At 38.5% G+C, this 14,449-nt stretch overlaps 1 protein-coding gene across 3 annotated transcripts in view; it reads left to right on the top strand.

Annotated features, from left to right (window-relative positions):
• LOC143848055 (PHD finger transcription factor) overlaps window positions 1-12,053 on the top strand; it is a 39,816-nt gene extending 27,763 nt beyond the window's left edge. The window contains exons 5-11 of one of the 3 annotated variants that reach the window (XM_077356842.1): window positions 4,174-4,418; window positions 6,434-6,520; window positions 6,628-6,727; window positions 10,871-11,075; window positions 11,196-11,481; window positions 11,586-11,649; window positions 11,755-12,053. In XM_077356842.1, coding sequence (XP_077212957.1) covers window positions 4,174-4,418; window positions 6,434-6,520; window positions 6,628-6,727; window positions 10,871-11,075; window positions 11,196-11,481; window positions 11,586-11,649; window positions 11,755-11,961 — 1,194 coding nt within the window. In that variant the 3' untranslated portion in view covers window positions 11,962-12,053. Of the gene's footprint in view, window positions 1-4,173; window positions 4,419-6,433; window positions 6,521-6,627; window positions 6,728-10,870; window positions 11,077-11,195; window positions 11,482-11,585; window positions 11,650-11,751 lie in introns of those variants that run through there. The other 2 variants (XM_077356840.1, XR_013235296.1) reach the window with 2 other exon arrangements.
• Window positions 12,054-14,449: the final 2,396 nt, after the last annotated feature.

The raw sequence follows: 14,449 nt of genomic DNA, 5'->3' as shown, positions 1-14,449 counted from the left end.
AAATGTCTATTTGTATTGGGATGGATGGCAATGAGTACTACGGCGCCATTAATGCCTAATTATGGTAGAAAGAGATCTTTGCACGCCATATCGAGTGTGAGGTTGGACACCTGGTCCTTGGTTAGTTGTCATCCTGAGGCGGTGTATCACCAAAATAGGAAAAGCCACCTTCCTCGCCTCTTCGCTTTCCTTCTAAATAGTAAGAGTAGAGGAAAAGAAAACACACTAGAATACCAGATGGAAAACTTCAACGATACATCCATTGCTCGACCTTCCTTCTCGAGTTCTCTGGTAATGGGTCGGAAGAGGAAATGGTCTGTGGATTTAATCGAGATGGAGCAATCGTTAAGCAGGATAAAAGCTATGGTTTACAATGAAGAATTAGCTTCTAAACTATTGCCACACTGAGAGAAGGCATTAGGGACTTCTTGAAGAGACAATGGAAGCTATTCAACGAGGCGGCTAATAGAAGGCCGGAAGTATTTTTTAGCATGACTGGGTCACGCAACATTAAAGAAACTCATTCACCCATGCATAAGCATCCTTTCTTTACTAAGGTGCCGGTGGATGAAAAGAACTTGAGGCTTCTTCGGTGGGAAGGAGATAAAGCGTCGGGAATTCAGAGATTGAAGGCTATATGATCAATCGGAAAAGGGCATCTGAAGAACAGAAACCAACTGATGAGGAGCTCTCGGCTATCAGTCTCGATGAGGAGGTTTTCACATATGAGATTGTTAGGCTTCTGTCGGACTTACAGAAATGCTCAACTTAAGGGGAGCTTTCCAATAGTAGGTAGTTCAGGTTTTGACAATTCCAAGGTTTTTTCAGGGGTAGTGGTATAGAGGTATTTTGTTCAAATGGTTATAGTTTTCGAAGGATGTAACTTGATGAATGGGATGATGCTAAAGTGTTAAGGATTTTTTTGGCTTTGCTTATGGCCGAGTGATGATCCCCAGGATCCCTGATGTTGTAAATATGTAAGGGACTGCTGGTCCCTAACTTCTGTAATTCTCGTTTGAGTTATAATATATATTTGTCACTTTTCATTAAAAAAGAAAGTATAATACTTTGAGAAGCACTACCCTTTTTACTATTAGACTAAGAAGTAGATCCAAAATACTTCCCAATTGACCATGACAATGTGGAAGTGGTACATCAGCCGAGGCAACATGAATAGACTGGATAGCTGTGACATCGAACACCATTTGACTATCATTTAGCCAACTAGGATCATCAGGGAGAAGAGGCTCTTCTTTTTCAACAAACCACTCATTGTCGGAATCAATAGAACCGATCAAGATTAGACCAATGTTCCTCCTCATACTTCTTTTTTCCCTTGATGTTATGCATGACATAAACTAGATCATTTAATTTTGCGTGCTCTAGTTGATTCCTCTTTTCTTATGCAGTTATTGTTGACATGATTCTAAATTTATAAATCTTAATCACAAATCACAACAATAAATTATTAGTCTTCAACTAAAAAATGAACTTACTACATCCAGAGTATAGTCCCTCCTGAAGCGCTATATGTGAGGCTTAAACTTTCACAACAAACTCACCATCTTTTGGTTTCTTTAACCCAAACGTTCAGATATTAATAAATAATAAATAATAAAGAACACGTCAAATTAAATAACTAAATATGTTAATACTGCCTAGAGAGCACTTCTTTCTGGTCTCAATTGTCATTCGAGAACCAAAATCTCCCCTTCTTCATAGGGATCGAGGAAGACATCGACATTGATAGGATCTGCAGAATCCTCCGCATGCATCCTATCTATAAAACGTATCTTCATATCAGAGTTGGGGGGTTAAGTAATAATCGTCTACATGCAGAGGACATTGTAACTATCGAATCCATCTTTTATCTATTTTCTATTTTTCTGCATATAGAACCATATTTTCTTTTCTTATTGCCATAGTTATGTGTGATCTTCTCCTTTGCTGAATCCACTGGCTCATAAATAAACCCCATAGAAGCCCTCATAATCTCTCTTTGAGCACACTTACTAATTGCAATGCATTCTTAATACAAAAAGCGACATGTGGCCAAAATAATCGATCAATAGCACAATACCACATTGATTTATGCCCTCAAACCTTTTTGACATAAACACTGTTAAGGAATGCCTCATGAAATAGTGCAATCATAGGCTGCTTCTGCTTGTAAAAACTCTATAATGTAAGATAGGTAGTGGCAAAGCGTGTTGCACCTAGGTGAAGAGTATGATTCTTTGTATGGGTTCTCATTAAGCTAAGAACCCATGGATGCCATAAATAAACTTAGTTATTTCCCTAGCCTTCTTCATCATCACCACGTGCACTTTCAATTGGTGATCTCTTCAACATCAAATTTATACAGTGAGCGGTGCATTTAGTCCAAGATATTTTTTCTCTTCATCAATCTTCCTCGCACTAACATAACTAGAATTATTTTTTGTGATAACTTGCACCACTTTGTCTTCCTCAACCTCCTCAATAATATCATCAATATTGAGTGCACATGAGGCAAATAATAACCTATTCTATTTTTTGTTGCACAACAAATCCATAATGGTATCTTACCTATGGGACGTGATCATAATATAGATTGAGAGAACATGAGGGCTACTATTGCTTTCTAGTTATAGAGAGAAAGGTTGAGATGGGGATTTCCTTCTAAGATGATGATGTAATAGGATCCTATTGAGATCGATTCATTTAACTAATGAACCCGTATCATTTATCACCCCTTCATTCTCAGGACAAAATTTCTGGAGTTTCTAGCATGGACTCATCAATCCCAACATTGATTTCCTTTTACTTGATTGACCCAATTTGAAGGCCTTGACATTCTATATCATCTTCCTATTGAAGCAATTTGTATGGTATACATGTCAGGTGTCAAAGATATCAAGTGGATACCCTAGTTTGGTGGTCATATGAATCACTCAACTGATGCTGTATAACTTTGTCACCGTTTCTCTCGGGATCATATTCCTTACTTCTCTATTTGAGATATAGTTTGAAGTTCATCAATTAAATATAAGGAAGCTGTCCATGCTTCGTACGAGAAGATGGTGCATTTCGATCTTCACTGCAAGTGTAAGACTGTGCATCAGGCATTGAACTTGGATGATACATAACCAATATTTGATTCACTTCAAGTTTTAGAAGTTGCATGGTACTTTGCTTGAGCATAGGAGTTGGATATTGACATTGTTAAATTTCTACATTATAGTCCTAGGAAGATGTAGACATTATAGTAGATCTTGACTGATGCATTACTATACCACTGACTTACTCAATTTTCAAGCATAGTGTGGTACTCTGGTTTGGCATTAAAGATATATATTGTAAAATGTTTGTTACTTCCCCAGAAACAATTTATGTTCCAAAGAAGATGCAAATCCCTAGAAATGATGGAGAGCAAAACTAGACATTTTAGTATTCGAAGTATGGATTATAGGAATCTCAACAACTTTGAAAGAATGTCTCACAATCTTTTAGACATCAACTCAAAAGGCCGCCAACGACTAGACATCAGGGTTGTAAGGGACAATCAACCCATTATAATTCATATTACCATTACCTAGCACAGATCATGCTCTCACCTTTGGATAGATAAATAATGAAAGAGGGGAAACACATGCATCCTTAGGATATTGGAGTGTCAACAAAATGAAGCATATTTTCCCTTATAGATGCTAAAAATGTTTTCTATCTACACTTGTTTTATGCTGCTTGTGGGGTTGTTGCCTAGGTATTTTTTCTGCTACGTTAGTTCTTTGTCTTTCCCTATCTGTGAGGGGAATTTTACTTGTGTTGGGTTGTGGAGTATCAGACATGCTTATCCTAGTTAACATGTACAGACATGTGATGCTATTTTTGGAGTCTCAAGGTCTTCCTGTCTTTCATATTTGCTTTCTGCGCAACAACAACAACAACAGTTTTTCTTTTTCTCTATACACGAGAACTATTCATTTGCGCCCCTGTTTTTTACGTTTCTTTTATGTGTGTCCTCTGGTATTTGTTTTTCTTCCACGGATTACAGACATATGTAATGTCAATGTAATAATACAAGCTTGTTATCTTAATTTACTCAACCACTATAATTTCAATAGACAGTAATATTAATTGTAATAATAATAAACGGTGCTGGTTTCTGATAATGTACTATTTCTTCTGCAGATATTTGTGCGCCTTCAGAAGCTTCTTGGGAAACCAAAACCGACACTTGTAAAGGGTTTATCTTGGACGATTCTAAGATCATATAAAGAAAATAGGCATTATCTTGATGCACCGGATATTGAGGCCCTATCTGAGCATCATAGCAAGCTCTGGGTTGCTCTTAGCGTGTTACATGAGTGCTTCTCTCCTATTTATGAACCACGCACCAAGAGTGATCTTGTCAAAGATGTTATTTTCAATAAATGGTGAGTCCCCATTGTTTTTCACAATGGAAATCTTAATCATTATAACATTTCTCGAACATGGTAAATTTTCTATGTTTAGTTATAGAGTTTTTTGCATTTAAATCATTTACCTCAGTCACATTGTCCCTTTTTCATTTTCTCTATATCTAGATTGTATAAGATTTATCACGTGGCTTCATTTGCTTGAATGATAGAATGCATGCAGGAAAATTAGTGGCATTCAAATAGTAATAGAGAAAAGGAGTTCACCGTGACCTGATTCTTTAGCTTTTACCCGATATAATGACTAGTTTCAAGGAGTCTTTCTGTTGGGTTAATGAGGATCATGACCTTAATTTTCAGTTGATATAGAAATCATAACTCCTAAACCATGCACTGCACATTATTGTGACTTCTAAAAATGCTGAGTGTGTCACTCATACATAGCTTGTCTCTCTCTTAATCTGTTCTTTTACCTTGTGATATCATTTCCTCCTTTATCTCGTCTTATCTTTTTGTATCTTTGGCATCATTCTGTTCTGCTTATTTGTATTTATTATTAGCAATTTTAGCCTTTTATATTGTCAAGATTTAAGTTAGTTTACACACACACACGCGCGCGCGCGTGCGCTCTCATACACACACACATGGGAAAACCTGTGCAATGCACGGGTTGGATTAGAAGATATTTTAGGATGCCTAAAAATCACAAGCAATATAAGAGTGAACAAATATTTATTACGATCCAGTGGCTGCTACAATAATGGTAAATCATGGCTTAAATAGAACCAATCATGAAGAAAAGGTAGGTGAGTAGGTCTTATCTGCAATCTGGGGTAATTGTAGTATAAATATTCACAAATTTTCCTTGGATCAAGGGGGTTGTTATACCATGATGATGTTTTACCACTAGCTGAGTCGCAAAAAATTGAAATCACATTGGACCATATAACTAGGGTATTTTTTACAAAAAAAATGACGCATGGACCTCCTTCATTTATTAAATTAGATGATGAAGTTGGGGCTGATATTTACAGGCCTTGTTTTGGTCGATACAACTTTTCTTTTTCTAAAACCATTTTCATTGGCTGTTACAATTTCCTATGAGTTATATTATAAGAGCACATGAGAAATAGTAAAAAATATAGAGTGGTGCAAACATAAGGTTAGTAGAGCGTTGAGCCTGCAAATTTGGAGCAGCTGAAATGGTCTCAACCACAAGGTTGTAGGTTTAATTACATATTACCTCTAAATAGCTAGTAATGAAAATAAATATTTGACCACAAATTTGATTCACTAATGATGAAACTATATGACAGTCAACATGTGGTTCAAAGATCTAATACAGAAAAGAATGCATCCATGGGTGATAAAATATTCAGTTAGGTTAAGGCGCTAACTTCCTCCTCCTGTTACTATTAACAGTATCAATCAATCGCCTGATGGTCGGGTTTCTTGGGCAATATAAAAAGTACTTAAAATTAAACATCACACATGATGTTTTAGATCCATACATTTGCCCCGAGAAGCAAAAATCATGATATTTAATTTTAAGTGATTTATGTTATGGTTTTCTTACCAACAGAACTGTCCATTATGTATCCTAGTATGAGTATCGGGGTCTTGTTATGTCGAGCCTGCACAAGTAATCTGGGTATCATGGTTGAAAGGTTGAAAACTCTTAAACCTAACTATGCTATAAAAAGGCTCAGGCTACAATAGTTTTGTCTTGCCATCCCTTGTCCTCTCAAACCCTTCCAGGATTCCCCATACACACCCTATACCTAGTGCCCTGACTCCCTTAACTCATTTGCAACTTGGCACATAAATTGGTAAGCCACCTTATTTTTGGTTTTATGTGGTTGTTCCATGCTCGTGTATCTCAACTTAGTATTTTCTATTGTATGATTAACTCTTTTGTTAAATATCTAAAGAAACCATTTTTCTCTCTTTAGAGGCTACCTTTGAAACTAAGTTTTCTCTGTCATTTAAGTGGTGTTTCTTTATTCATGGTGCTGAGAATCATTTAAATGCAGGTCAGAGCTAAAACGGCTGAACTTTCGGGGATTCTATACCATACTTTTGGAGATGGAGGATGAACTGATATCTGTAGCCACAGTTAGGTGTGCTTTACCAGATGCCTTGTACATGATATCGTGTCTTTGTTCTTTCCTATCATTGTTGTATCCTGAAACATGGCTCTCTTTGTATTGGCATGCTCCTGTTCCAGGATATATGGGGACAAAGTGGCTGAAATTCCTCTAGTTGGTACTCGTGTACATTATCGCCGACAGGGAATGTGCCGCCTTCTTATGGATGAATTAGAGAAGGTGATTTCATGAATATGTATTTACAACTTGATATTCTGTGCTTAACAATAATAAAAGAAGACTCTTATTCATTTTTTATGCCTTACAGAGTATGTGTGGATCATCTATAGTTTAACCTGCTGTTTATTTCATTTTTTATTTATCTTCATTTACTAGTGAGCAGAATGGTCACCCACAGTTTATCCTGTTAAACTTTTGTTTATTTCGTCGTTTATTAATCTTCAAATCTATTTGCTATTAGTTCTCTCTCCCTTTACTTCCAATGTGTAGTTTAAGAGTGGTTAAGAGTGCATGGTTATTATATGGAGGGGAGGACGGAAGGATGACTATTAGAGATGTTTTTAGAGGCCGTCGGATTCTTCCTCCGGCGAATGCTGGCTCTGGATTTCTAGGGGATCCTATTATATGCTCGTGTGGTTCCAACCTTGATCATACAATACTTCCTCTTTTAACTTTATAGAGTCAGGATATCCCGCCTTAGAAGGCTCTGAATCTCTAGGGATACTCAACATTTGCTGTCGAAGGACTTTAAGTTTGGTTGGGCAAGGAGTAACTTGGGTCGGCCCCAATGGGCTTCTCCCAGATCCCACTCGGGGTCCCTGGGAAGTATCGAGGATAGGGACACTAGAGCTAGACGGTTGGAGTTCGGGGCCAGAAGAATCCCTGGTCGTCGTCCCACTGAATCTAACAGATGCTTGCACCCCAATGACAGCGATTGGATGTGCTTGAAATGTCAATACAAAAACTTCGGCTCGCGGGATGTTTGTAGAATGCTCGGAGCCTAAGACCAAACTGGCTTCGACCATGGTCTGGAAGCCTAAAGTCGGCCCCTCTCAGGCAGATATTCATGCAGAACCTTTGGCACTTGAGGTCCCGATTGCTCTGGTGGAGGAGAAAAAAAGAGTCTTACGAGATGTCTTATTGGGAGTTTGAAAACTGGATCATGGTTGTTAGAAGACGTGTGAGAGTGGGCTAAAAAATGTTGGGGCATTCAGGTTCTGCCAAAGCCTTACTTCATTAACCAAGCGGATATCCTCTTTTGCTTTGAGACAGAGTTGCAGGCGACTGCCATATTTAGGCATGGAGGCGATGCTTTGGGGGGGAAGGGGGGGTATCTTTCCGCCCTTCAACCCTTGTTCCCGACATATAACACGGGTGCTAGAACCATTAGGATCTGATTTTATGACATACCTCTTCACGTATGGCCTTTGACAACTGACCCTCGGACAACACCTGGGCTAGGATTCAGTCTCAACTTTCGGGTAATCATGATCATTGTATGACCTATGCCTCGGCTCTGATCTTAACTTCACTTTGGAAGTCTATCCCCTCATCCATTAATCTAAGAGTTGAATCCAACATTTACTCTGTGGTAGTTAAGGTGATTACTGAGGATAACATTAATAGTCAGGTGATGTCGGCAATGGGGGAGTCTAGCAGTAAGGATAATTTGGTTGTTTGTGAGGGCCTTGAGCAGAGTTTCGTTATTCGGTCGCCGGCGAGGGCGGTCCCACCGGAAATGGTGCCTATCGCTAATCCCGAGGGTGGCGATATGGCCAGGGTACCGCTGGTGGGCCAAAATTTGAATTTTGAAAAACCCGTGCTTGTCCCTGCATCCATCATGTCGCCTAAAATGTCAGAAAGCAGAGTGACGGTTGCGTCCGGAAGGAGGGATCAGTATGTAGGCAAATCAGCTCCGAAAATATTAAATGCCGCAGCTCGAGGCGTGAAAGGAAAGGCCCTTTGGAAAGATATCGCTGACAACTGTATACTAAATTCAGCTAAGGAGAAAAGAGCCTTAAAAATAAAAAACAGATTTAACTTTGGAAGTAAAAATCCTAAGGAACAACGCTTGCGTAAAGGAAAAGGTAACCTACCGCGTAAAAATACTATTTTGGAAGCTCGGGTGCTGGTTACTTGAGGTGGTCTATCTGCGTTCACAAGAAAATTGAAAGGCATTTTTAGGAAAGAGGATCACAGAAAGAGGAGACTTATTGAAGATTCTCAGAAGCTTCTCCGAAATTTTGATAACATCTCTTCGCCTGCCATGTCAGCAAAGGGTCCGAGTCGGGGTGGAGATACCCCTAGTGCCCAGGAATTCTCTTTTGAGGCCGGAGATATTGAGCTTTTGATGGATCTGCGTTATAATGAAAAGCTAGCTAGGAAGGAACGTTGGGCTAAGCTAAGGAGAACTTCTTCTAGCTCTGCTAGGATCGATCTTAATCACTCTGAATCGACGAGTGATATGGAATTGCACCTTCCCCTCCTTGAGCTCCCGATGTTTAGCAAAGTACTAGAAAGGGAAAGGCGCACTCGTCGATGTCTGTGGGAGTAGGGAAGAAGCTTTGTGATCAGGGACCTGTAGATCAACAGGTTTCAGAGGGATCCTACCCCGGACTCTATAGGGCAGGAAGAAGATCATATCTCGGAGGAACCTCAAAGGCTTGGTGGGATCTCCAAAGGTAAGGAAACGTGGGTTGAGGGTAATCCAGAAGAATTATTGAGTGAAGCACCAGTCCCAAATGAATTTGCTGATTTCTTATCAATGGGTGATCTTTTGGGATTAATTATAATGAGAACTTGGAAGCAACCAAAGATATGTTTCTTGCAATGGTGGAAAGAGATAAGGAAGAAAAGGAGAATAGAGAAAAAGAGGCGGGGAAGAAAGGTGGGGAAGAAGCATGAGTAGTAGCTCTCATATGAGGAGGGCTCAAATTTATAGGGAGGATTACTGTTGTTTTGATCAGATACGATTCAAAGTACGAATATAGGGGAGGGGGTAGAATCCATCGAAAGATCCTAAGCATGGAAGGTCGCTGGTAGAATTCGTAGATGGCAAACCCCTTTAAGGAACACCCCAGTTTGCTAATATGTATAATAGCATCGAGAATTATCTACCTATTCCCAGAACAATATTCAGTGGTCATGGCTTGAGACATTCTGTCTTTGGCTTAGACTTTCTTGTCTAGATATCCTAATTACTAGTGCCTCCTGGAGGGTTGTGCTAGATCTAGAAGTTTAGAAGCTTAGGGCGCAACTTTGATCCATGTTAGAAAATGATGCAGGAGCATCCCTTGGCATTCACTACATCAGCCCATATTTGCTCATTAGTATATGTGTTTCTTTTGTGTAGTGGTAGTTTAGTGATTTTAGGGGCTTTACTTGTGCTTTGATGTCATTTTTACACTAGTAGGGGTAGTTTGGGAAATTCTAGTTAAATTTAGGGGTATTTTGGAAATCTAAAGTTGTATTAGGGGGTTGCCTATATAAAGCCCCTCTACTCTCATTTGTAGTTAGTTCTTGGTTTAATTTGAGATTGTAGAGATTTCTCTTGGGAGAAATTAGAGAGAGATTTTTCTCTTCTCTTTTATCTTTGTGATTTCTTCTTGGAAGTGAAATTTTAGATTAGGATTTTCTAATCTCTTCTCATTTCCCTCATTTTTCATCTTGTTTAATGCAAGATTAAAATCAAATTAGGGTTTCTTGCATCCCCTAGCAAGAATCGAGATTTTTCACCGGAGATCCGATCATTTTCCGGTGAATCCGACGGCGCTTCCGCGGCCACCTACATCAGAAAAGCTGTTTTACTGGTAAGGATACATATGTAACGGCATAAAATCGTTATGGGAGTTGTAAAGACAAAAGGTGGTGGAAAGAAAGGGAGTAGTAGGTTAGGCTATTTTCTGTACTTCGAATTGACTCGGGTATGCTTGGGTCGCTACTTGTTAATATTCTGTAAAGCAGGATGGGACTTTTGGTCCCGATTGCGATTTAATAATAATAAAATTTGTAATCTTTCAAAAAAAAAAAAAAAGAGTTCATGGTTATTACGTGAGCAATACATGCATGAATCAAATAAATTTAACTTATCCTTTTTTATTTGTATTTTTTATATTTTAAACTTTGATTCAATTTTTTGACTAGTGGCATAGGAGTTGAAGTCAGATGAGAGGCTGTTTTGGGTACTCATCTGTTTCTAATAAGTTGCCCTTTTACTATGATGTATATCTATGATTAGTTAAGAGTCAAGTGTACATTTATCCAAAACAATGAAGTACTATGGTATATCAATACATGCAAAACTGAACATTAGCTGATAGGATGCTCGCTAACAATATCGTTTCGTTCGTTGTTTTTACCCAGTTGCTTTCGGATTTAGGAGTGGAGAGGCTGCTGTTGCCTGCAGTCCCTCAGCTGCTGGAGACATGGACTACATCCTTTGGGTTTACTAAGATGAACATTTCTGAGAGGTTGCAGTTTTTGGACTACACCCGTCTGGATTTTCCGGATGCCACAGTATGTCAGAAACTCCTGATACAGTCTACAAGAAAAGCAATTGAATCAAGAGGTACACGCAATACAAGTTTCACATTATAACTAGTGAAGCGCTTCATTATCTGTTACATGTTTGGCGTTTCATTTCACTTGGTAAATTCATCTATGTTCAGTAATTGATGCGATTTTGCAGGAAATAAAGGTAAAGTCCGAGATAGATTCATTAAAAGCAATGTTGAAGCAATGGACTGTGTCAGCTCCAGTATCATTCCCGAAGTATGCCAAACATTGGAGCCTCTTAAAGCATTGTTCCCTGAGGTTGTCATGCCATATCCTTTGCATGGTGAAGCTGGTACAGGAAAGGAGATTACTGCCCATTCATCTTTGACCAGTAATTGTTGTTTGGGCGTTGACTTGCTTAGTCAAGAAACTGAACAAATCAAGCACAAAAGTGAAATGATGGATCAACTGTCAATACAGTATGCTCTCGTTTCTTGTTTTAAGTACCTGTATGATTGACCTTAATGTTAATGATCAATATTATCCTTGGTAGTCCACTTACTGAACATCATGGCATTGCCAGTGTTGGTGCAGGCGAGGACAGCAATGTTTGTGGTTTGCTCGAGATGGCTCCTCCGACTGTTGTGGTATCACCTTTTCTTCTTCTTAACTGTGGAAGCTATACCATACCATGAGGGCTGTTGTTGTTAGTTTGGACTCGGGAGATTGCTAATTTGCACATTTATCAGCAGGTGAAACAAACGACTGATATCAGATGCAAGTTTCGAGGGCTATGCTACAACCGCAACAAGACGAGTAGCCGCAAAGAGTGCTTGGTTAAGCTTACTTATGAAAGGAAAGATATGAGCGACGTTGGTAGCAACTCTTTGAAATTCTACAAGCGAAGGAGGAAATTGGCCGATGATGAGAAACCCTCAAGCCAAGGACTTGAGGCCTGAGTATATTCTAACATCTCTTTGTTTTGCAACATGTACAGATTCTTGGTCAAAAAATTGAAGTCATCAACCACTTGTTTTTTTTTTTTTTTTTTTGGGGGTTGGGGGGGGGGGGGGGGGGGGGGGGTGTTGTACAGAAAAGAGGGAGCAAGCTCATTTGAGAGAGACTCGGTTTTGTGATTCGATACACAAAATGCTATACCTTTCTTTTTTTGAAATGGAAAATGCTATACCTTTCTTGTTTATATCCATTTCCATTTTATCCTTTTTTTTTTTAAATATCTCTGCAGATTATAGCTCCCCTTGCAGAAGAATGTGCAAACCCAAAATAGAAATGTCATCCTTTTGAGTCTCTAGAAATTACATTGCGATTGTTGGTGAGGCTTTTATATGTTTTCCTATCTAATTTGGGAAAGAAATAATTGTGACAGAGAAGCTCCCAACTGTTGGGCCTCTTTGGTTGGTAGGAAAGTGGTGGAAAGGAAAACATTTTCCCAGTTTCAACCACTTTGGTCCTGTTTGGATTGGAGGAAAACCATTCTTGAAGAATTTTATTTCCATGATTTCTTTTTGTTTCCACAATTTAGAGGTAAATGGTATCATTATAAATTAAAAGGTCCCTGTAAATGAAAATTGAACCGCCGTGGTTGAAGTCTCTTTTTTCCTATGCAAGCAAACAGAGCAAAAGAAAGAAATTTTGGAAAAAGGAAAAAATTCTTTTCGAAGATTTTCCAGAAATTTCTTGCAATCCAAACATGGCTTTATGCTGTTTGGTTGCACAAGAAAAAAGGTTTTGGGTGGATAAACCTTTTTAAGCTGATAATTCATTTTCGTCAAAAAATAATTCAATCTAAAAACCCCGACTGGAGAGAAATATTAGTTAATACAGGGAGGAGAATAATAAAGGGGAAATGATATCAGCACAACCATGTTTTTTATATTTTCACTAGCTCATCTTATCTTTCAGTATTTGAAGAGCTGTCAAAGGTTATTACAGTTCCTGAAAAGCTCTCAAAAGTCAATTAAAAATGTAAAGATGAGCTGGGTTTGTGCAATTATTAAAACATGATTGTGCTGATATCATTTCCCTAATAAAAATATAAAACATAATAAATTTTTATTAATAAAAATAAAAAAATAAAAAAATAAGAAAGTGTAAAAGCCTTTTCATACAAAAAGAAAATGAGGGACCCACGACTAATAATAGCCTTTCTCAGTCGATGATTAGCCATAAGCCCTCACTCCATTAATCTAAGGTTAGCTTTAAACCTACCTCCATATACCTATTAGTCTAGGATTAGTCCTAGTTATCAACCCACATACATTCATTTGGTAGTAGATTAGCCTCACTCCATCAATCAAGTGCTTCTCCTTCAATAGCATTACACTATCCCCTCTCACCCTCTCACTCCGCTTTTCAAAAACTAGCCAACAAGGTTTTGCCTTGATTCAACGCAAAATAGACACAGTGAAGATAAAAAAAGGACATCTGCGCCTTTCCAAAGGAAATGAGGATAGTTTCACTGTTTCATGAACAAGAAGAACAAGAAAAACAAGCCATGAGGTAGAAACTTATTGCTGGTTCCCAACTCGGTTTCAAATTGATCATCTCAAAAAACTACAATAACCAGTCAAAAATGATCTTCTAAAAAATGTACAATAACCAGTCAAAAAAGTTAAATGAGAGCCAATAGCTAAAGAGATTGCAAATTTTCTGATGGTAAATAAATTTAACAATTAGTTTTGGTAGAAACAAGACACCCATCTCTACTTTGCGCAAAAAAAAGAGAAGAAATACAGAGGCATTCAACCAAAAATGTCTCCTTCTACAGATTAAGGATAATTTTTTTTTAAAGATAATGATTTTTATTAATATACCAAGAACAACGGGAACAAGGCGTCCCACTCATGCAAACATACCTATGCCAAACCCAGGTTTTTGGGTACTAATTACACACTCACTCCAGCCCATAGAACTCTAAGCACATGACCCTTTAGGCCTTTACCATTGGTGTACCCCACCCCCTCTAAATCAATCCACAAGGAAATCGCTCAGCTAGCTCCACAACCTTCTTAAACTGATTCAAGTAATTCAGTCAATAGGAAAGTCAGTCATAAAATCAGATGCCATTCGTGCAGGCCGAAACATTTCCTTTGAATAGATGTGGTTCAACCGGTATAACCCACCTTTTCAACGTAAATGATAGCATAATGCGAAATAGCTGGATAAAAAAAGTGTAAATTACTAGATCTAATCTGGATTGTAAAAGTCTTGAGAGGTGCAACCGACAATCCCCTTTCAAGTGTTTTGGCAAATGCCTCCTTTTTTCAACAGAGAACCTGCTTCCTATTCTTGCCATCGTCAATAGTGCGATGCCATCCACCCATGATTACCACATGGTAATCACCCTCCTCGACCTTCACCGAACCTTCTTGCAGCCAGCCCACTGAAACGTTCATTACAGGCTTCTTCTTGTCTTTTCTTACCACC

The sequence above is a fragment of the Tasmannia lanceolata genome, unplaced genomic scaffold (assembly GCF_043159265.1).
Source record: "Tasmannia lanceolata isolate RefF3 unplaced genomic scaffold, GAP_Taslan_0.1 ptg000016l, whole genome shotgun sequence".
NCBI lineage: Eukaryota > Viridiplantae > Streptophyta > Magnoliopsida > Canellales > Winteraceae > Tasmannia > Tasmannia lanceolata.
This window is presented reverse-complemented; position numbering and strand designations above follow the sequence as displayed.